The 22,601-nt window shown below is 44.4% G+C and overlaps 1 protein-coding gene across 4 annotated transcripts in view; it reads left to right on the forward strand.

Moving 5' to 3' along the window:
• MMS19 (MMS19 cytosolic iron-sulfur assembly component) overlaps nt 1-22,359 on the forward strand; it is a 32,058-nt gene extending 9,699 nt beyond the window's left edge. The window contains exons 1-31 of one of the 4 annotated variants that reach the window (XM_045784959.2): nt 2,905-2,953; nt 4,837-4,880; nt 5,353-5,453; nt 6,233-6,318; nt 6,711-6,785; nt 7,188-7,257; nt 7,614-7,742; nt 7,833-7,894; nt 12,110-12,196; nt 12,656-12,730; nt 13,337-13,414; nt 13,950-14,088; nt 14,341-14,495; nt 14,749-14,827; nt 15,114-15,239; nt 15,630-15,711; nt 16,015-16,115; nt 16,219-16,368; nt 17,286-17,441; nt 18,269-18,368; nt 18,869-18,971; nt 19,314-19,382; nt 19,600-19,726; nt 20,203-20,303; nt 20,447-20,503; nt 20,640-20,826; nt 21,146-21,228; nt 21,350-21,514; nt 21,595-21,654; nt 21,947-22,047; nt 22,127-22,359. In XM_045784959.2, the coding sequence (XP_045640915.2) occupies nt 4,870-4,880; nt 5,353-5,453; nt 6,233-6,318; nt 6,711-6,785; nt 7,188-7,257; nt 7,614-7,742; nt 7,833-7,894; nt 12,110-12,196; nt 12,656-12,730; nt 13,337-13,414; nt 13,950-14,088; nt 14,341-14,495; nt 14,749-14,827; nt 15,114-15,239; nt 15,630-15,711; nt 16,015-16,115; nt 16,219-16,368; nt 17,286-17,441; nt 18,269-18,368; nt 18,869-18,971; nt 19,314-19,382; nt 19,600-19,726; nt 20,203-20,303; nt 20,447-20,503; nt 20,640-20,826; nt 21,146-21,228; nt 21,350-21,514; nt 21,595-21,654; nt 21,947-22,047; nt 22,127-22,154 (2,943 nt within the window). In that variant the 5' untranslated portion in view covers nt 2,905-2,953; nt 4,837-4,869 and the 3' untranslated portion in view covers nt 22,155-22,359. Of the gene's footprint in view, nt 1-2,904; nt 2,954-4,836; nt 4,881-5,352; nt 5,454-6,232; nt 6,319-6,710; nt 6,786-7,187; nt 7,258-7,613; nt 7,743-7,832; nt 7,895-12,109; nt 12,197-12,655; nt 12,731-13,336; nt 13,415-13,949; nt 14,089-14,340; nt 14,496-14,748; nt 14,828-15,113; nt 15,240-15,629; nt 15,712-16,014; nt 16,116-16,218; nt 16,369-17,285; nt 17,442-18,268; nt 18,369-18,868; nt 18,972-19,313; nt 19,383-19,599; nt 19,727-20,202; nt 20,304-20,446; nt 20,504-20,639; nt 20,827-21,145; nt 21,229-21,349; nt 21,515-21,594; nt 21,655-21,946; nt 22,048-22,126 lie in introns of those variants that run through there. The other 3 variants (XM_045784957.2, XM_045784958.2, XM_045784960.2) reach the window with 3 other exon arrangements.
• The last annotated feature ends 242 nt before the right edge of the window (nt 22,360-22,601 follow it).

The following is a 22,601-nucleotide window of genomic DNA, read 5'->3' on the forward strand; positions in this document are numbered from 1 at the left end:
GCAGAGAATTCCATTGTATGATATACCGTAATTTATTTAAGTGGTTTCTTTTCTTTTCTTTTCTTTTCTTTTCTTTTTTCTTTCCTTTCCTTTCCTTCCTTACTTTCAAGATTATTTATTTATTTATTTATTTGAGAGAGAGTGAGCGAGGAAGGACATGAGCAGGGTGAGGGGCAGAGGGAGAAGCAGACTCTCCGCTGAGCAGGGAGCCTGACGTGGGGCTCAGTCCTGGGACTCCGGGATTATGACTGAGCTGAAGGCAGACGTCTGCTCAACCAACTGAGCCACCCAAGCACCCCTATTTAACTGGTTTCTTATTGATGGCCATTTGTTGTTGGAAGTCATTTGCTGTTATAAATAACTGTAGTTAATAATCTTGTACATGCATTATTTTGCACTTTTACAAGTAAATGGGATAAATTTTGAGAAGAGTCTCTGGATTAAAGCATATGTACACTTGTGATTTTTATTAAAGACATTGTCAAATCGCCTTCCATAAAGGGATTGTGCCAATTTATACTCTACGTACAATGTATAAGAGTGCCTATTTCTGCATACTATCACCAAACATAGGTGTGTTACAAAGATTTATTTATCGTTGCCAATCTAGTATGTTAAAAACAAAGTTTTTATATAGTTTAATTTGCGTTTCTATGGTGAATATGGGTATCTTCTGTAGAATGCTTGTTCATTTTTTGGTTTTGTCCATTTTTAAATTCCTTGTTCTTTTTTTTAAATTAAATTTCAATTAATTAACATACAGTGTATTAGTTTCAAAGGTAGAGTTCAGTGATTCATATTCACTGGGTATGTAACACTGACTGCCCATTATATCACATGCCCTCCCTAATACCCATCACCCCCTCCCCCCATCCCCTCCCCTCCAGCAACCCTCAGTTGGTTTCTTTTTTTTTTTTTTTTTAAGATTTTATTTATTTATTTGAGATGGAGCATGAGCTGGGGAGTGGGGCAGAGGGAGAGGGACAAGCACACTCCCCACTGAGCAGGGAGTCCTACGAGGGCTCAATTCCAGGACCCTGAGATCATGACCTGATCAGAAGGCAGGTACTTAACCCACTGAGCACCCAGGCACCCCTCTCTCAGTTTGTTTCCTATGATTAAGAGTCTTTTATGTTTATCTCCCTGTCTGATTTCATTTTGTTTTATTTTTTCCTCCCTTCCCCTATGCTCCTCTGTTTTGTTTCTTAAATTCGGCAAATGAGTGAAATCATATAATTGTCTTTCTCTGATTGACTTATTTTGCTTAGCATAATACCTTCTAATTGCATCCACGTCATTGCAAATGGCAAGATTTCATTTTTTGATGGCTTAGTAGTATTTCGTTGTGTAGATATATACCACATCTTTTTTATTCATTCATCTCTTTGTTGATCTTTTTCTCATTGATTTGTAGGAGCTCTTTCTATATTGTCAAAAAAGCCCTTTGTTATAAGAATTACAAATATGTTTGCCCAGTTGGTTTTATGATATATTTTTGTTTGTTTCTGGGCTGAAAATGCACTTTTTAAAAATGTAGTTGACTTTAACCCATCCTTTTTTTTAATAGCTTCTGAATTTTATGTTATACTTAGGAATTTTCTCATGTCTTTTTCTTTACTCCATTTGAAAAGTTTACTTTGATGAATGATTCAGAGCCAAGATTTTTTTTCCAAATATTTACCCAATCATTCCAACACTGTTTATTGAATAGTCTGTGTTTTTCCCATTAATTGAAATAGGATTGAATAGAATTGAAATAGGAAAAAGTCATATTCTCATATTCACTCTCTTTCTGGACTTTCTATTCTATTTCTGTACCATCGATTTCTTTGTTTAAATATGAACTCATACTATACTGCTTGTTTTTTGTTTTTTACTTTTATTCTAGAAATCTTCAAGTATATTCAAAATTACACACAAAAAGTACACACTAATTTAGTTATTGTGACTATTTTTTTTTTAATTTGACAGAGGCAGCGAGAGAGGGAACACAAGCAGGGGGAGTGGGAGAGGAGGAAGCAGTCTCCAGCGGAGAAGCCTGATGTGGGGCTCGATCCCAGAACGCTGGGATCACACCCTGAGCCTAAGGCAGACGCTTAACGACTGCGCCACCCAGGCACCCCTAGTTATTGTGACTTCATAACAATTTTTTAATATCTGAAGTGTCCATCTTCCCTCCTTCCCCCATTACTCTTTTTCAGAATTTGCCTAATTATGTGTTATTTTTTGCAGTTTAACTTTAGAGTAAGCTTATCTAGTTCCTCCCAAAATAAAACTTCTACTGGTATTTTTACCAAAATTATTTTAAAATTATTTTGGGAGGTATGTCATCTTGGAGTCTTTCACAAATACAACATGCCTTTCTATTCGTTCGAATTTTCTTTTGTGAATCCTCACTGATACTTTAAAGTTTTCACTATTCAGATCTTCATATTTTTTCGTTAAGTTTATATACGGGTATTTTTCTCTCCCCCTGCTTTCCCCCCCCCCTTTTTTTTTTTGCTATCACATACAGGATCTTTTTCCCTCTAGATCATTTTACAGGGTATTGTGTGTATATATGTATATGTGAGGGTTCTTAATTTCATAATATTAATTTTGTACCCAGCCACCCTATTGAATTATTTTACTTGTATTATTTCTTCAATTATTTTTCTTGGATTTTCAAGGTATACAGTCATATTATCTACAAATAATATGTGTGTAACCCTTTTCAATTTTTACAGTTGAAGTAGCACGTTGGAAGTGTTGTAGTAATACCTCTCATGTAGAAGGGGCTCTTGGCAAGCACAGTGGGCCCCAAGGTACAAACCCTAGGGTAGGCAGAAACATTGGTAATTAGAGCCTTTGAACCCTAGGACTAGGTTTTGTTTTTTCATGTTTTTTTTCTTTTGTTTCTTCTAGATGTGAAATCTGGGAGCTATACAGTATTACAAGTGGTGGAAGCCCTTGGGTAAGAGCCTCTGTTGTTGAGCACCCTTCTCTAACCCTGCCTGTGCACTCTGAAAAGGTTATTTTGTACACTGCTGCTTTCCTTAACCGATCCTGAATTTCTCCTGCTGTAGCCCAGCACCCTGCTTTCATATCAATACCGAGGTCTAAGCCTGTGTTTGTCCTGAAATAAGTTTCATGCCACCTGACTAAAGTCCCTAAGGAAGTGTTGGAAGTGCCTGGATCAGCCCACAGGTGTGGGGTGAGATGGGTGGTTGAAGGCCATCAACTGTTTATTAGAGCTGGGATTCCTCCTGTGCTTCTTAAAGACCCACCTGCCCCCATGGGATTCTGGTCAGCCTGCCTCTGACTCAGACCTGCTCGTGGGCTCTGCCTGGGTAGTTGCCAGGAAGCTGACCTTGCACCAGATTTTCACTATAGGAAAAGACTTGGGGAAACAGCTGGAAAGTCAGTATTAAAACCAGATATCCAAGCACCAGCGGAAGTATGTGCTTGTAGTCTGATGCCTGCTTTTCTCCTATTTTATACTTGGTAGACCACCTAAATTGACAAGTCTTGTTTGCAAAGGTTGTTAACTGTCACAGGCAGCTTGTCTTCTGAAGCAGAAAACTAGAGAATTAGGAGGGTGAGGTGGAATGTAGGTCACTATTATGCATCTCTCCCACATAAGAGACCATTTGCCCTTTCTACACATGTGGCCTTGGTCCATTTTTTTAAAAAATAACAGCTTTATGTATATATGATATATGTAATTCAGATATGTAATGCATAATCAATTTTTATATATGATATATATAATTCATATATCATAAAGTTCATCATTTTTTTGTGTATTCACAGATTTGTGCAACCCTTACTTCAGTCAATTTTAGAACATTTTCATTACCTCAAAAAGAAACCCCATGCCCATTATCAGTCACTGTTCCCTCCTCTTCTCAGCCCCTGGCAACCACTAATTTACTTTCTACCTCTGTGGATTTGCCAGTTTTGGAAATTTCATATAAACAGAATCATACAACATGTAACCTTTGTGACTGGCTACTCTGACTTGGCATAATGTTTTCAAAGTTTATCCCTGTTGTAGCTCTTGTCAGTACTTCATTTCTTGCTGAAAAATAATCTGTTATATGAATATACCACATTTTGTTCAGCAGTTCATCAGGTGTGGTTATGGGTTGTTTCCAAATTTGGGGTATTCTGAATTATGCTGCTATGAGCATTTGTGTGCCTAGGTCCATTTTTAAACTCACAGTTTTCTACTTCTGAACAGGGGTCCTTTCTACAAGATCCTATTTTAGGGATCCTGTCAAGGGTGATTTTATTTTTGCCCCTTTACCCGTAGTTATAGATACCCTTATCCTTGAGATTTCAGTCAAATGTCCTGGTCAGCTTTCCTTCAGAATTCTTCTATTTCATACATTTACTTGCTTAGATTTCTTCTAGTATGTTTAAATGTAATCTCTATAAAACCTATTTTAAGATAAGTCACCTTATTGCTTCGGTCCAGGTTTTCCCATTCAGTAATCCTAAATAGTTAAAACCTTTATTCTGACCATCTTACTCTATAAACTTCCAGTTACAAAAAAATTTTTTCCCCTAAGACCTTGGTTGCTCTCAGCGTTTTTTCCTTAACAGTAATGTATCTGTTCTCTTGTTTTGGTAGAAGTTGCAGCTGCCCATCATCTGTTGAGCCCTGTGGGTAGCTGCTAAGCTCTGTTTCAGAGGAATGTCACTATCGTGTAAAGAGTAAAGCCTGATGCCCAGTCAGTGCCTAGAGATGGATACTTCTGTTTGCTGTGGTGTCAGATGAGCCTTTAATGAATGCCAGGTCAATCTGAGGATTGGCTCTTTAAGCTCTGGCTTTACTATTATCTGTAACACTAGGTACCTACAGAATACCTTCCTGGGCTGGCTTCCATGCCCAAGGGGTAAGTGTGTCTAATTTCAAAATATTTATTCCTTCAAAAGTTTGGTAGGGCGCCTGGGTGGCTCCATTGAGCATCTGACTCTTGATCTCAGCTCAGGTCTTGGTCTCAGGGTTGTGAGTTCAAGACCTGTGTTGGGCTCCATGCTGAGCGTGGAGCCTACTTAAAAAAACAAACAAACAAAAATACTGAAACAAAAAAACCATGGGGCTCCTGGGTGGCTCTGTCAGTTGAATGTCTGACTCTTGATTTCCTTTCAGGTCATGATCTCAGGGTCATGAGATCGAGCCCTATGTCAGACTCCATACTTAGCGGGGAGTTAGTTTGAGATTCTCTCCCTCTCATTCTCCCTCTCCCTGTGCTCCTCCTCCCCCCACTCAGACATGTGTGCACTCTCTCTAAAATAAATAAAATCTTAAAAAAAAAAAAAAGTGTAAACAGGGTTATGTCAGGCTCTATCCTTACTTTCCCCCAGGTCCTCTCTAGAAAATCCAGAACCCCGAACTCGGGCACGAGGAATCCAGCTTCTGTCACAGGTGCTACTCCAGTGTCAGTCCTTGCTCCTGGAGAAGGAAGGTACTGGCATCACTAGTAGGAGTGTCTTCCTGGATTGCTGAGCCAAGGCCTTTCTTGTCTATTCAAGCCAACTTTACAGGGAGGGAGGAAAGAAGGGAGGACATAAGGAATCTGTGAGCTACTAATTCAGCATCTTCATTCCTCACTGGTATATGTGGCAGAGATGATAAGAATCGTGACTGAACGCCCTGGGATTTCAAGTGTAGCCTTAGACATTTTTTTCAGTGTGTCTTCCCCTCTCTGTAAAAGGGACAAAGTAGTGCTTCATAGATGGAGTGGAAAAGTATGTAATAAAACATCAAGTGCTTTGAAGTCCCAAGGGAAAAAAGCCAACAACTTATTTACCTTCTATAGCATAGTAGGCAAACTACAACCTGTTTTATAAATAAAGTTTTATTAGCCTATAGCCACACCCATTTATTTACCTCTTGTTTATGACAGCAGCCCAGTTGAGCAGAGTTGAGTAGTTATGACTGATACTTTGTCCTACAAGCCTAAGATATTTACTGTCTGGCCCTTTGAGAAAGTGTGCCAACTCCGGTTCTATAGAATGGAAGTTCTGGGGTAGAAGTGGGTTCAACTATGGACCTATGTGAGAATGGATAATAAAAGATGTTCACCTATTTTCCTAACTGATCAAGGTACCCTCAAATGGGAGGGCATGGGACGTATCTCTTAGTGAAGGAGAAAGTTTGTAGTGAAACCCGAACAGGAACAGCCTTTATAGACTTTGGGAAGGAGCCTGTGTAAAATAATGGCTGCATTTCTGGTTTGTGCAGTGGTACACCTGATCCTATTTTATGAGAACCGGCTGAAGGACCATCATCTTGTGATCCCATCTGTCCTGCAAGGTTTGAGGGCACTTGTGAGTTCTCCTTTTTTCATTACGTACTGTGTAATTACATACTCCTCCTGCAAGGAGCCCTTTTCCAGTGAATTCTCTCCTTGTCCTTTGGGGGTGAGACTCCCAAGTGCTGAGGAACAGATGCCCAAATGTGGAACTAAACTAGTGTCAGCTAACTTCTGTTTTTAGTCTAGAGAGTAGAAGTATTTTGGGGGGACTGGAATTCAGAACCAAAGTGGAAGGAGCTGCAGAGAACTAACTAGATTGAGAAAAGAGACCACAATTGTCACTCTTGCACTTCTTCCTGAACCTGGATGTTGTGTTTCCCACTGTAACTAATTAGACCTCTTTTGGGATTGTGTCTTCAAGGCTAGAATTCCCTCCATGCTCACACATCTCCTCTTCTCCCCCAGAGCCTGTGTGTGGCCCTGCCTCCAGGCCTGGCTGTCTCTGTGCTTAAAGCTATCTTCCAGGAAGTCCACGTCCAGGTGAGTGAAGACAGTCACTTTTGTATTCTCTGTCTTCCAGCCCTGACATATATGAAGAGGATTAGATGGCAAAAAAAAATACTGCCTTCTAAGTCCTGAACTTTTTCAGATCTTTGACTGTGTTTACATGCTAGTCTTTGCTAGAAGGAGCCAGGCCATTATGTCTGACCTGTGTCCTCTCACACCTGAAGAAAGTGAAACAGACAGGTTTGGGTTGTTGGACCAACTGCTGTAACTGCTAGGCCAATAGCCATAGCCTTTCTCTGGATTTCTTCTTAGGTTCATCTTATACTAGTATAAAGAGCACTATCCACTTAGATTGTGAAGCAGGAAGTAGTTTTGTCAACTTAGGTATTCTTTGAGCACTTTCTTTACTTAGTTCCGGTCTCTCCCACCCCCAAGTCCCTGCCGCAGGTGGACCGACACACAGTCTACAGTATCATCACCAACTTCATGCAAACCCGCGAAGAAGGTAAGAGGCGGGGCTCCTTGGCGAGTCTGTAAAGCAAGCACATCCTTTTTCGCCCCATTACCAGGACTCATGTTTAGCCTGGAAGTCATATAGGAGACCCAATACTCTGGAAAGAATGAAGGGAAACTGGGGGGTCCACTCACTCCCAAGTAAAGGAATGGTAGAGTCTGGGCTAATATTTTAAATTCTCTAACATCTCTTCTTCACTGTGTACTCTCTTGGAATAGGAAAACAAAAAGGGTATGCTCTAGGAGGCAGCAAAGGTGGGATAGTGATAGTAGAGGGAGAACACAAGCCAGAAGAAAGCCCAGCTTTCTCTCTCAAGGGAGGGTAGTGACCTGTTCTCTCTTCCCCAGAGCTGAAGGGCCTTGGAGCTGACTTCACCTTTGGCTTCATCCAGGTGATGGATGGGGAAAAGGATCCCCGAAATCTTCTGGTGGCTTTCCGCATCGTCCATGACCTCATCTCCAGGGACTATAGCCTGGGTATGTCCTTAAAGCCTTGAATTAGCTGGTTAGGGCTTGTCAGATGAGTGAAAATTATAAGCTGACCTCATTGTTTCTCTGTTACCTTAGGACCCTTTGTGGAGGAGTTGTTTGAAGTGACGTCCTGTTACTTCCCTATTGATTTTACCCCCGTAAGTAGCCCCTTTTATTCATTCATTCATTTGTTCGTTCATTGATTTGTTCGAATATTCCTTGAATCGTCCTGTGAGTCAAGTACAGTTCTAGACACTGAAGGGACAACAATGAACAAAGGAGACAATCCCTGCCCTCATGAGCTTACATTTTAGTAAACTGGGAAATGGAGAAGCATTTGCCATCAGAGGAAGGATTCAGTTCAGTGGGTATTTGGGGACTCCTTAAGCTCCTTAACAGTGTACTTAGTGGTGAGGGCTACAGGATTATAAAACATGGTTCCTGCCCTTGAAGGCTGAAACATTTAAGTAACAATATGAGATTATGGACCAAAACAAGTGGTGTTATAGTTGTTCAGAGATGACCAAGTTCGGTGTGAGCTAGAGTAGTCAGGAAGGACTTCATAGATAAGATGGGGTTTCAGTTGGTTTCTGAGGAATGGTAGGATATAATCCTGGAGTCTGAGGGGTGATCTCAGGCAAAAGAAACAAATTGACAAAACAAGGAAGACCCAGTTGAGCACAGTATATACAGCATGCTCTGACCCCCTTGGGCCTTCCTCCCACTCTGCATGGGTATGCATGGGGATGTGTACTGCAAGCATTAGTGATTTCAAAGAAATGAAAGGAGTTAAATCACAGCACGCCAAGTAACATCTGAGCATTGACTCTTAGCGCTGTTAAAGTTACACAGCCATTTTGGCGGCAGGGAAGTGCTTCCCGGCTTATTGCAGTTGCCACCATGGTCCTTGGGGCACCTCTGTCCTAAAATTCTCTTTATCTCTTCTGTAGTGGCTATCACTGTTTCTAACTCAGAAGAACGTATGCCTTTAACATCTTGAAATCTCTTTGTTAGGCCACCAGGTTTCTCTGTTTTTGCTTTATTTTTTGTTTGTTTTAAAAAGATAATACATTCACATGATCCAAAATCTAAATGGTATAAAAAGGTGAAAAGTCTATCTACTATCATTTCTTTCTCTGTTGTCAACCAGTTTTATCAATTATGTCTGTATTGTATAGAACTTTCTTATCTGTAGGTAAGCGAATGCTCCCATACCCCTACCAATGGCAGCATATGTATACACTTTTGCTGTACTTGGCCCTTTTCACTTAGTATATCTTGGAGAATGCTCCATATCAGTATTTAAGTTAGTTCTTTATTCTTTATGGCTGTGTAGTATTCCTTTCAGTGGAAATACCTAATTAATTTCACTAGTCCTCTGTGGGATAAAGGTTGTTGCTAATCTTTTGTTGTTACAGGCAATGCTGCAACTTATATATCTTGTACATGTATCATTTCACATATATATGGGTATAACATAGGATAAATTCCTAAAAGTGGAGTTGCTGGAATATATGCATTTATAATTTTAGGGCAGGAAAGAGTATGTCATTTACTTTTTTGAAAGGTAATAGAGTGAGCATGATTCAATATTTATTTATTTATTTATTTATTTATTTATTTTTATTTTTTTTAAGATTTTATTTATTTATTCGACAGAGATAGAGACAGCCAGCGAGAGAGGGAACACAAACAGGTGGAGTGGGAGAGGAAGAAGCAGGCTCATAGCAGAGGAGCCTGATGTGGGGCTCGATCCCATAACGCCGGGATCACGCCCTGAGCCGAAGGCAGACGCTTAACCACTGTACCACCCAGGCGCCCCATGATTCAATATTTAAGGGATAGGGAGGTGAAGCCTTTTATACCCCTTTACTGCCACCACCCGTTTTCCTTTTAGAGATCATCACTGCTCCCAACTGCTTATCCATTTTCTCAGATATTCTAGGCAAAAAAAAGTTATAATGATAGGAGAATTTCTCTTATTCAGGCAGGTTTTTTTGTTTGTTTGTTTGTTTTTTTTGTAAGTAAGCTCTGTGCCCAACATGGGGCTTGAACTCACTATCCTGAGATCAAGAGTTGCATGCTCTACCTGAGACAGCCAGGTGCCCCTCAAGCAGATTTTTGTATGTTCTGGACTGCAGTCTACATGGGAAGTAGAAAGCTCTTGTCAATTAAAATAAAGGGACACCTGGCTTTAGTGTAACTCTTTGTTACACTAAAGAGATACTCTTTATGGTCCTATCAATCCCTTTTGGCCATATGCCATCATCATAGTGGATCACATCAGTATAAGTGATGGTTCCTTTGATTTTCACTGTGCATATATGCTCACTCTAGAGCAGGGGTGGGCAAACTTTTCTGTAAAGAACCAGGTAGTGACTATTTTAGGCTTTGCAAGCTGTATCATTTCTGTCACAACTCTTCAGCTCTGCTGTTCTAACACAAACATGGCCATAGACACTGGAATGTGGTAGTGTCTGTATTGCAATAAATTTTATAGGCACAGAAATTTAAATTTCATATAATTTTCATGTGTCACAAGATAACTATTCTTTTGGGGGTGCCTGGGTGGCTCAGTCGGTTAAGCGTCTGCCTCCTGCTCGGGTCATAATCTCAGGGTCCTGGGATCAAGCCCCGAGTCAGGCTTCGTGTTCAGCAAGGAGTCTGCTTGCCCCTCTCCCTCTGCCCTTCCTCCCCCCACTCATTCTCTCTCTCTCAAATAAATATCTTTTTTAAAAAAAGGATATTCTTTTGATTTTTCCCCCACCCATTTAAAAATGTAAAAATAAGGGGACTGAGAGTACACTTACCTTGATGAGCACCGAGTAATATATAGAATCACTGAATCACTATATTGTACACCTGAAACTAATTTAACACTGTAAACTACACTGGAATTAAAAGAAAACAATATAAAAACATGCTTAACTTGGCCATACATACAGTCTCAACTGGTTGCTTCCTACTCCTAATGCAAAGGAGATACTGAATCTTCCTTCACCATCATCCTTGGGATTCCTTTATCCTTGCTCTTGGATCAGAGACCCTATTTCCCCAGGCCCTCTACTGCACCTGTATCTCTAAGATTAGAGACATCTGTCATACCTTCTCCAAAGAATTAAACCTCCAGATTCTGCTGGAGAAAGGCAGGAGCTGGGAAGCAATCTAGGTGGTCAGATTGCTTCTCTAACCCCACTCCCAATTCCAAAGGCACCTGCTACTGCCAGTTGCAAAGCTTTTTGAGGACTGCAGTGTATATGGGTAGCTACTCAGCTTTTCCCAAGTCTACTGAGGGTTCTGTTGTCTTGGCCCTCTTGAATCATTTTCTTACCCATCTGCTTTTCAGCTTCTAAAATTTTATTGCCGGCATTTTCTTCAACCTTTAGCATTACGTCTTTTCTTTTTAATTTTTAATTTTTTTTTAAAGTAAGCTCTACATCCAGTGTGGGGCTTGCACTCACAACCCCAAGATCAGGAGTCACATCCTCTACCAACTGAGCCAGACAAGTGCCCCTAACTTTATGTGTTGTTTTAGATTTTATTTATTTATTTGAATGAGAGAGAGCACAAGCTGAGGGGAGAGGGAGAGGGAGAGGGAGAAGCAGGCTCCCCGCTGAGCAAGGGAGCTCAATGCGGGACTCCATCCCAGGACCCTGGGATCATGACCTGAGCTGAAGGCAGATGCTTATGGACTGAGCCACCCAGGTGTCTTAGCTTTATGTCTTAAAAGAAAATCCCTTTGCTATATTTTTGGTGTTGCTTCTAAAGAGGAAAAGGAAAATCTGATACATGTTTTCAGTATGGCTTTTTGACACAGAAACCATCAATGCTGTTTATGTTCCCAGAATTACATCTTTTTTATAAGGGTAAAAAAACAGAAATGTCCGTCAAAGGGGAATTATTTAAATAAATTGTAGCTTAACTATACAATGAAATAGTATCAGCCACTAAACCTAATGTTGTGAAAGAATAATGTAATACCACAGAAAAATGGACCTAATGTATTAAGTGGGGGAAAAAATCATAAATCATATGTCAAAACAATCACAGTTTTAAAAGTATGTATATTTTGAAGAGAAAACAGTGTCTAGTAACATATAGTCACAGCATATATAGAGAGTAGAAAGTAATGTACCAGAAAGGGTGCTTCTCTCTTAAGTGGTGAGGTGATAGATGGGATAGAAAATAAATGCCCAACAGACAGAAATTCCCAAGGGACGTGTAAGCATGTCTTCCTGCTGGGGCCTCCTGTCCCACTATTCTGTCCGGTTGGGCGTAAATATCAACCTATTCTGCAGGATTACTGGGTTAAATCTGTGTCCAAGGGTGGTCTGAAGAATTGTGCAAACCCTTGGCCCTTCTCCCTTTTCCAGCCACCTAATGATCCCCATGGCATCCAGAGAGAAGATCTCATCCTGAGTCTTCGAGCTGTGCTGGCTTCTACACCACGATTTGCCGAGGTGAGTCTAGCCAAAGTTAGGTATGTAGCCTCTGCCCAAAGAAGGCTCTGAAGAAAGGACAATAAGAGCGTGGGGAAAAAGAAAGTTTCAGAATACATTTTTAGCATATGGCATCCTGCAAGTGTCTTCAGGCTTATGTGGCAAGTATCTTCAGATCTTCAAAGTAGAAACCTTTACCATCTCTTTGTTTAAAATAATAATTCAATCCTTGTATGGTGCTATCTTTTAAAATCCTGTAGTATTGCCAACTAACTCATTTTTCAGGTTAACTGGGAATCTGGCCACAGCTTGGCAGAAAGGTTGGTTTACAGTCACAACCCCTGACTCAACTCTTTGTAGCTTTTTAATGTAGCTTCTACGCTGGGGACTGGTGGTAATAAGGATGTAGTTGACCTTGGTGCCTTGGTGTGGCTATGACACTACCCATCTCAGGCTTCAGTTCTTCCTTCTCTCCCACAGTTCCTGCTGCCCCTGCTGATTGAGAAAGTGGATTCTGAGATTCTGAGTGCCAAGCTGGATTCTCTGCAGACTCTGGTGAGCGATTTCTCTTTTTCGAGGGTCCAGCTGCCTTTAGACGATGTAGATATACTAAAGGAGTATGGACTCAGAGTCAGGGAATAGTTCAGTGGCCCTCATGAGAGGGATACCCAGAATCTGGGCCTATATGTTGACCCAAAACCCTCCCAGCTACATATTGTCTGGTCCATAGTAACTGAGTGGCAGCTGAGGAAAGACTGACCAGGGCTCCCTTTTATTTTTTATTTTTTATTTTTTTTTTAAGATTTTAGTTATTCATTTGAGAGAGAGAGAGAGAATAAGTGGAGGAGAGAGGCAGAGGGAGAGGGAGAAGCAGACTCCCCACTGAGCCAGGAGCCTGACGTGGGGCTCAACCCCAGGACCCTGAGATCATGACCCGAGCTGAAGGCAGATGCTTAACCATCTGAGCCACCCAGGTGCCCCAGGGCTCCTTCTTTATGCTTGTTTTCCATCAGTCAGGATGAGCTCCCATTTTTCTGTGACCTGATAGGATTCTTGTGAAATCCTGCTGGTTCTTCTGCTGAGAGCCAGGCTCCTTCAGGTGCCATTATGCTGAGGAAGTCTGATTGTGTAGATAACTGATACCTGCACTTTCCTTGGCAGAACGCTTGTTGTGCTGTGTACGGACAAAAGGAACTAAAGGACTTCCTCCCCAGCCTTTGGGCTTCTATCCGCAGAGAGGTGAGTATTAATTAGATAAACTCACTACTGTTAACTCCCACTTGTCAGGCATGAGGGGAAACAACACACCCTGTCCTTTTCCCTGTTACAAGCCAGTAAGGGGACATATTTCTAGTTGAATGACGGGAGAAAGTCCCTACATAGGGTCAGCTGCTTGGTGATGGCACACAGTCACTTTTGCGTAGTGCCCACTTCCTGTCCTTCCATGGTAAGAAGCATAGGTCATGGTGCCTCTGGCATCATACTTAATAAGGGGGTGGAGGAGGGGAGAGGAAGAGACTTAGGAAAGGGGATCCCAACAGCCATTGCTCCAAGTTGGTATCCTGTTTCTCAAAAAGTACGTATATCAATTCTAGTGAGACAAAGACTTGGTGAGAATACACCCGTTGAAAAGAAACTCACTTGAAGGGTTAATTTCCATTGCTCTGCCCTAAAAGTTCTCAAAGCCTGCCTCCCAAAGGAAATAGGCAGTGGATGGGTGGGCTCTCGCCTGGTGCAGGCTCACCTCAGTAGCCATGGGATCCCTCCCTGACAGGTGTTCCAGACGGCAAGTGAGCGGGTGGAGGCCGATGGCCTAGCGGCCCTCCACTCTCTGACTGCGTGCTTGTCTCGCTCTGTGCTGAGAGCTGATGCTGAAGACCTCCTTGACTCCTTCCTTAGCAACATTCTACAGGGTAATGGGGCCATGGCAGCCATAAGGGGGGTTGAGCACAACAGAAAAAAGTTCCTTAAGGCCAGTGACCTTTTATGAGTAGCCCTCCATTTTCAGTAATTTGGGTGCTGGAGCCCTACTTGGAATTGGAAACACTTTGAGTGGTAACTGCTAGCAAACTGTCCCAGGTCTCAGTCTCCAACTTCTGTGGACTGCAGGGGAATCAGGCAACGTTCACCCTGCTCCCCAGATCTGTGATGTGCTGCCTCTCTAGACTGCAGGCACCATCTGTGTGAACCAGACATGAAACTCGTGTGGCCTAGTGCCAAACTGTTGCAGGCAGCGGCAGGTGCATCTGCTCGGGCCTGTGACCACATCACCAGCAACGTGTTGCCTCTACTGCTGGAACAGTTCCGCAAGCACAGTCAGGTAAGGAAACGGAATCTTTTGAAAAAAGGATGGGTCCTCTTGCTAGGATCCCTTTCACAGAGAGAGAGCTAAGTGTTGAGCTTGTCCCAGATAGTAGATCTTGGGTTTTGCTCTCATCAGTTGCTACTGGTTCCCTTGTTCATTCTTTTCCTGACGCTCTTATGTAAAAGGATAATTCTCCCTGCTTCAAGAGGAGCAGGAATGAAATCCTTTAAAATATTCTTTGACCCCCATATACCTTAAAACATTACAGAGCAACCAGCGACGGACAATCCTTGAAATGATCCTGGGTTTCTTGAAGCTGCACCAGAAATGGAGCTATGAAGACAAGGGTGAGATCACCTTGCAGGTGTGGTGTCCTGGGGGCTGCCGAGCACTGTATTCCTATAAAGGATGGCAGGCAAAGAAGGCTACAGAGAAGCACTCTAGAACAACAGTGGTCCTGTTGTTCTGAGGTTGTAGCACAAGAGAACAGTTATCAGATGAGGCCTGTTTATTTTTTTCCAGTGTACCTCCTGGACACCCAATGGATTAAGTTCTTTGAATCTTGCCCCAAGTTGTCTTTACATCACTGCTGAGTCAGGGTTTCCCTCTAACCTGGACTCTGTCTGTCCCTAGATGAAAGGCCGCTGAATGGCTTCAAGGACCAGCTGTGCTCACTGGTGTTCATGGCTCTGACAGACCCCAACACACAGCTTCAGCTTGTTGGCATCCGTACACTCGCAGTCTTGGGTGCCCAGCCAGGTACACTTACGAGAAAGAGAAAAGAAAGGGTATTGGTCCTTCCTTGTGATTTTCTGTCTTCAAAAAAGAGCAGCGTTAATTCCCTGGTTCTCACTGCAACTCTGGGTGATTTAGGATTTCTTTTTTTTTTTCTTAAGATTTTATTTGAAAGAGAGAGCGTGCATAAGCGGGGGGAGGGCAGAGAGACAAGCAGACATCCTGCTAAGTGGCGAGCTGGACAACGCAGGGCTCGATCCCAGGACCCTGAGATGATGACCTGAACCAAATCAGCAGCTTAACTGACTGCGCCACTCAGGCGCCCCACCGTTTGGGATTTCTAATAGGACTTTGGGAAGGGTTGTGGTGGCTACAGAGGAAGAGAGGTGAGGTTTGTGTTTCTTTCTAACACAGATCTCCTGTCTTCTGGGGACTTGGAGCTGGCAGTGGGTCACCTGTACAGACTGAGCTTCCTGGAGGAGGACTCCCAGAGTTGGTGAGAATCAAAAGCAGCGAGATAGACAAGCTGTTCCAGGGCTCTGTGCTTCTGACCCTTGACTATCCCTAGGGGAGGTGGGCCCTCTGCTTGACTCTGGCTACCAACTGATTGGAGCTGTCAGACTCGTCTCTTTTGAGGGCATTAAGAAGCCCTGTCCAACTTGGTGGTGTAGGTACTTCAGTCCTGCTCCTTAGCAAGGCAAGGTTGAGAGCCCACACCCCTGAATCTGCCTAATGGGAGGCCTAAGCAAGAGAACTGTGGGCCAAGGCTCAGCTGTTGCTCATCTGCCCTGTGCCCCAGCAGGGTGGCAGCACTGGAAGCGTCAGGAGCCCTGGCCGCTCTCTACCCCGTAGCCTTCAGCAGCCACCTAGTGCCCAAGCTTGCTGAGGAACTGTGCAGAGGTGTGTGTCTCTGATCCTCTGTGGCTCACCCCTTCCCAGGGATGTTTGGGGCCTTCATGCGTGCCATCAGACAGTGAAATCATGTCGCCCGGGTTGCTTTCAGGGGAGTTAGATTTGGCTAAAGGGGATGAGCCCACCAAATGCTCCCGGCATCTTCGCTGTTTGCAAGCCTTGTCAGCCGTATCAACACATCCCAGTATTGTCAGGGAGACCCTGCCTCTGCTGCTACAGCATCTCTTCCAGATGAACAAAGGTAATGACCAAGAATAATCATCAAGGAGCTGGGTTGAATGGGGAACTATAGGCAGGTTTGGAGTTGATGTCTCTAAGGCAGTGGTTCCGTTGGTATATGTAAGAGTCATATGGGAACCTTTAAGAAAATGTCAATGCCTGGGCCTCAGTTCAACTGAGTCGGTCTCTGAGGAGGGATGGAGCTTGAACAACAGGAATTGTTGAGTGTCTGGGTGATTTCAGTGTGAAGTCAGGATTGAAAAGCACCACTCTAGGGCTAAACTCAAAATGTGTTCCATCAACCAGCAGCATGGGCACTGTCTGGGAGCTTGTTAGAAATGCAGAGTCTCAGGCCCTACTGATCAGAATTTGAGCAGGATCTCCAGCTCACTCATACGCACCACTGCTCCAAGGCACAAGTGACAGCAGCGGTTGCTACTGTGAACCTGTGCAAGCTCACCGTGGGCCCTCACTAATTTCCTAAGCTCCCGTCTTTGCACTGCCCAGCCCTGTGTGGCAGATCCAGTGGGTGTTCCAGCAGCCATTACATAATGGAAAGAATACCAGACTCGGAGTATGGCCGGGGTTTGACTCCTAACTTTGCACTTACTGTGACCCTGGAAAACCACTGGTAGTTTCATTTAGCCTCCGCATCCTCCTCATTGAAATGGGGGAAATGCTACTTGTCGGGTGGTTGGGAAAACTAAAGGGGAAAATGTATAAGTGCTTCTATTGCAGAGCTGGCACAGAGCCAGTTCTGCTCCAAAATCTGAATAGGTGAAAAAGAACAGCCAAGAGAAGAAAATTACTTGGCTCTTTATAAGAGACTCTTTGACTCTTTTGTCACTCCTCTTTGATTATTCTTCGCATATTCTGTATCTGAAAGACCTGGAAGTGCTTTTAAGAAAACTTTACAGAGAATATTTTCTCACCACACAGGGAGTATGATTGCAGGAACCAGTGAAGTTATTGCCATCTGTCAGAGCCTCCAGCAGGTGGCAGAAAAATGCCAGCGGGACCCCGAGAGCTGCTGGTATTTCCATCAGACAGCTATACCTTGCCTGCTTGCCTTGGCTGTGCAGGCTTCCATGCCAGGTGACTTTCTGCACCCCACACTTGTCTAGCTCTGCCTCCTCTGGACCTGAGCCCTCCACTAATGTTGAACAGCGCTGCCACCCTGAGGCCATCTGTGGTATTACATGTTGAACCAGCAGAGGAGTCTTTTGACTCCTTTGTCCCCAAAGTGAGATTTCACTTCAAGCAAAGGGTGCCAACCTGACTGGTGTTAGCAACACTCAGAAGGATGCACACCTTTTTTCTCTATAATTGCTATGTAATAAGTTTAGTTAGAATTAGGCTCTGGAGTTAAGCTGACCTGGTAGAGTTTCATCTTTACCTCCACCACTTGTTAACTTAAGTGAAGTTATTTACCTTTATGTATACCTCTGTTCCTTCACTTACAAGGGGAAGATAAAGAGTAATATCTATGTCACAGGGTAGTTAGTAAGGATTAAACAAGAATGCGTGGTGCCTTGCAACATAGTACCTAGTATGTGCCTGTGGTGGCTCCAGGTGTGTAGCTGCTATGATAATGACCCATGACGCTACATCTGCGTGATCTTTAAGTTTTGGAAAAAACTAAAATATTTCTGGAAGTTAAGAAGATCGTAATAGCTAGCTTTATTTTCCACATTGCCCAATCTAAGGACAGCACAAAGTTCTCGGGAGCTCTTTGTGACCCACGTTAGCCACTTCTGCTTCTGGTACTGTGCTGGTGCTCAGGGCTCTAGGTGCTCTGGCACTGCTAGAGGACGGGTTAAGAACTGCTGCCACTGGGACTGGAGTCGTGATGATGACAGGACCTAATCATCTGAACCATAGTCATGGCCTGGTGATTGTGTCTGTGTGTATTGATTTTTCAGAGAAGGAGCACTCAGTTCTGAGAAGAGTATTGTTGGAGGATGAGGTCTTGGCCGCCATGGTGTCTGTCATTGGCACTGCCACTACCCACTTGAGCCCTGAGTGAGTATAATCATTGATGTGGCTTGATCCTAGGCAGGAGGATAGCAATCTCGGGAAGAAGCAGCAGATATCTGCCTTCTGAGCTGTCCTTTCACCCAGAATCACATGTGGAGGGAGTTGTTTTGCTGGCAAAGTAAAAGGAAGGGGCTTTTTGGCACCATGGACTGTGAGGGTGCGGGAGGCATGGGCTAATGGTTCTTAGCTACAGATGTGCCTTAAGAATCACCTGTGGAGCTTTTTTTTTTTTTTTTTGAAATATATGTTGAGTTCTCTGCCTAGATTGTAAGCTCTAGGAGAACAGGGATTTAATCTATCTGGTTCACTGCTAAATCTCCAGGGCCTAAAATGGGAACAGTTCTTAGCACATAATATATGCTGAATTAATACTTGCTGAATGTGTGAATGATCATGTTCTGGCCCATTGACTCAGTGACTCTAATGTGAACCCAGGGTACTTCAGAACCCTGGCTCCTCGGTAATACGTCGTCTTCTACCCCCAGCTTAGCTGCCCAGAGTGTTGCCCGTATTGTGCCTCTTTTCTTGGATGGCGACATCTCCTTTCTGCCTGAAAACAGCTTCCCTTGCAGATTCCAGCCATTCCAGGTGAGGGTCTGGTGGATCAGAAGGGAAAGAATCTTGGGACTTTTTTTTTTAAGACTTCATTTATTTATTTGAGAGAGAGAGAGTGTGTGTGCGTGCAAGAGAGCACAAGCCATGGAAAAGGAGAAGCTGACTCTCTGCTGAGGAGGGAGCCCGATGTGGGGCTCAATCCCAGGACCCTAGGATCATGACCTGAGCCGAAGGCAGCCATTTAACCAACTGAGCCACTCAGGAACCCTGGGACTTCTTTCCTTCAAATTTTTAAGGCTAATCTGGAATGGGTTTGGGGGCAGACAGGCCTATTGCTGTCAGGACAGGCTTGCTAGAGCTCTTCTTCCGTTATAGGATGGCTCCTCAGGGCAGAGGCGGCTGGTTGCACTGCTTATGGCCTTTGTCTGCTCCTTACCTCGAAATGTGAGTACATTTGGGGAGTACCCTAGTTTAACCCTGATAAGGGGAGGCAGCTCCTGAGTGACTTCTGGGCAGAAACTTCATAGGCTAAGCTGATCTTCTGTTTTCCTCACTGGAGAATTTAGTCCTCATCCACCCTGGCCCCTGCTGCCACTTACTGCTGGGTATCTCTTGGAGTACGAATGTTTCTTCGTGCATCACATGGTCAGGTTTTGTGTAGGTGGAAATCCCTCAGCTGAACCAACTCATGCGGGAGCTTGTGGAGCTGAGCTGCTGCCCCAGCTGCCCCTCCTCCTCCACCGCTGCCGCCAAGTGCTTTGCAGGACTCCTCAACAAGCTCCCTGCAGGTACTGAAATGAGGCTGGGGGGTGGGAGCCTCCCGAAATCAATTACTGATGAAATCTTGGAAGTTCAGCCCTATGCTCTTTAAAAAAGGAGCTGCTGATAATATAATAGGGACTCCCGAGGGACCGCCCTCAGGACAAGAGTCAAGACCAGAGTTGGGCAAAGCATTACGGGACATAAGAAGATAAGAGGGTTCAAGCAGAGCGCTTCGTCTAGGTCTGTCATCCTACTCCCCACAGGGAGCTATTAGAGATCATTTTTTACTACAAGTAGACCACTCTTTCTGAGTACTAGTTCCCCTGTGTTATGAGATACCAGGCTCTCATGCTAGTGTCCTAGAGCTGAGTGGGCAGTCACAGCCAGAATGATACTGTTCTCTTTCAAAGGCTTCTCAGGGAGCTCTGCATTTAAATGATTTACATCCTTTGTTGTTAAAGGAGAAATGTGTAGGCTCTGCATTAGTGTTTCTTATTTTCAGGGCAACAGCTGGATGAATTCCTGCAGCTGGCTGTGGACAAAGTAGAGGCTGGCCTGAGCCCTGGGCCCTGTCGTAGTCAGGCCTTCACACTGCTTCTCTGGGTAAGGAGCCAGAATGGATTCTGGCTAGAGACAATTATGTCTGGTGAAATAAAATTTCTCCATTTGACCTTCAACCATCAGCATGCTTCCTGGGGTTCTGGGGTTTGAGCGTCATGCCCTGACTGCTCTCTTTCTGATGACAGGTAACGAAGGCCCTAGTACTCAGATATCATCCTCTCAGCTCCTGCCTTACACACCGGGTAAGTCCGTTCTGGAGACAAGAGAGCTGAGGACCTGAACAGGAACTTGCGTGTTTATCACCCCAGAAACAACTGCCATCCTCCTCTTGCATATTTAAGATTCATTCTTCTCTTCTGGTACACCTCTTTCCTTCAGCTCATGGGCCTCCTGACTGATCCAGAGCTAGGCCCAGCGGCAGCTGATGGCTTCTCTCTGCTTATGTCTGACTGCACGGACGTGCTGACCCGTGCTGGCCATGCCGAGGTGCGGATCATGTTCCGCCAGCGGTTCTTCACAGACAATGTGCCTGCTTTGGTCAAGGGCTTCCATGCTGCTTCCCAAGGTGAGAAGGGTCTAAAAGAAAGGCCCCAAATATATAGACCTTTCCTTTGCTCAGGCCACATTCCCTAAAATAATTTAGGACCTGAGTGCTTCTTTAGAGCTTCAGTGTCATCTGTACCTGAAAGGCTAAATTTCCAAATTCTTGTCCCACTTTTTTCCTTTGATGAGCCTGTCTTGCCTGTTCTGAGCTTGAGGGTTTGGGGGGTTTTTTCCCAACCTTTTTCTAGGCTGACGTCCCAGCTTCATCAGAGATTGGAGTTGAATTCCCAAGCTCTATGTCTGAGACTAGTTTCTCCCTAAGCCTTTCCATGTATTTACAGACGTGAAGCCAAATTACCTGAAGGGCCTGTCTCATGTACTCAATAGGCTGCCTAAGCCTGTGCTCTTGCCAGAGTTGCCCACGGTAAGCCCTGCAGAGCCTCAAACGGGGACTAAGCCACTGTCCCCAGCCGGGGCATGGTGAGGTGGAGGAAAAGCAGGCTCATCACATAGTGATCGTGTCTGCCTTCTCTGTGGCCCCTTAGCTGCTTTCCTTGCTGCTGGAGGCCCTGTCCTGCTCTGACTGTGTAGTACAGCTCTCCACCCTCAGCTGCCTTCAGCCTCTTCTGTTGGAAGCACCCCAGGTCATGAGTCTTCACGTGGACACCCTCGTCACCAAGTTTCTGAACCTCAGCTCTAGCCCTTCCATGGTGCGTTAAGCCCCCACAACTCTTTGGCATCTATGTCTCTCCTTTATGGGTCTCCCCTCACCCCCATGGTTGTGTTTTAGGCTGTCCGGATTGCTGCCCTGCAGTGTATGCACGCTCTTACTCGTCTGCCCACCCCTGTGGTGAGTACCTGAGATGGTCCTCTCTGGCCTGGACCCTTCTTAGAAGAGCCAGAGAGGTACTTTTTTGCCTTAATCAAGCGGGACTGGCCACCCTGCTGTGTGATTGAGGTACGAACTGTGAGGCATACACAGGCAAATTGCCTGACTACCCTGGAATAGAATGGCCATCCTGCCACAGAGCATCCTCTGGAATCACTAAAGGAGAATAGAAAGAACATTACTTATAGAGTCAGAGAAGCAGCCCTTTCAGTTGCTTTGGTTGAGCAAGGCTGTGGCTCTTCTAACTCCACAGCTGCTGCCGTACAAGCCACAGGTGATCCGAGCTTTAGCCAAGCCTCTGGATGACAAGAAGAGACTGGTGCGCAAGGAGGCAGTATCAGCCAGGGGAGAATGGTGAGTTTCTAGGTCATGGGTGAGATGGGATTGAGATGAGCCTCATCACTGATGCTGCCAACGTTCTTTTTGCCTACAGGTTTCTGCTGGGGAGCCCTGGCAGCTGAGCCCTCAGTCCTGGCCTAGGCTGTTTTGACAGACAATCTAATCTGGAATTACTAACTATCAAGCCATCTTGCCCAAGGCAGGGAGACCACTGGCCTCTGATTGCCTCTCCCTGGGCCACTGTTGCATGGCTGTATAGCATAGGAATCCTGACTTCTAATGGCTTTGTATAGTAACTGAGTGTGAGACCACTTGTGTTTGAAGAACGATCTTAGTCTTGGGGCTCCTCCATTTATTTGTCAGAAAAGGGGAGATATGCTGCTGAGGGGTGAATGCAGATGAATGTGGCTTTGAGGACCAGGATGGTGGATGTGTGTGTATCTACTGGAGAATAAAGATTTCTTTTGGTAATGGGGCTCTCCGATATTTCCCCCTCCCCACTTATGTCTCTGTGGCACCTTACTAGAACACTGCGTAAGCTAGAGGAACACTAACAGGGACTCAACAAG

The sequence above is a fragment of the Ursus americanus genome, chromosome 6 (genome assembly GCF_024610735.1).
Source record: "Ursus americanus isolate L20-20 chromosome 6, mUrsAme1.1.p, whole genome shotgun sequence".
NCBI classification, from domain to species: domain Eukaryota; kingdom Metazoa; phylum Chordata; class Mammalia; order Carnivora; family Ursidae; genus Ursus; species Ursus americanus.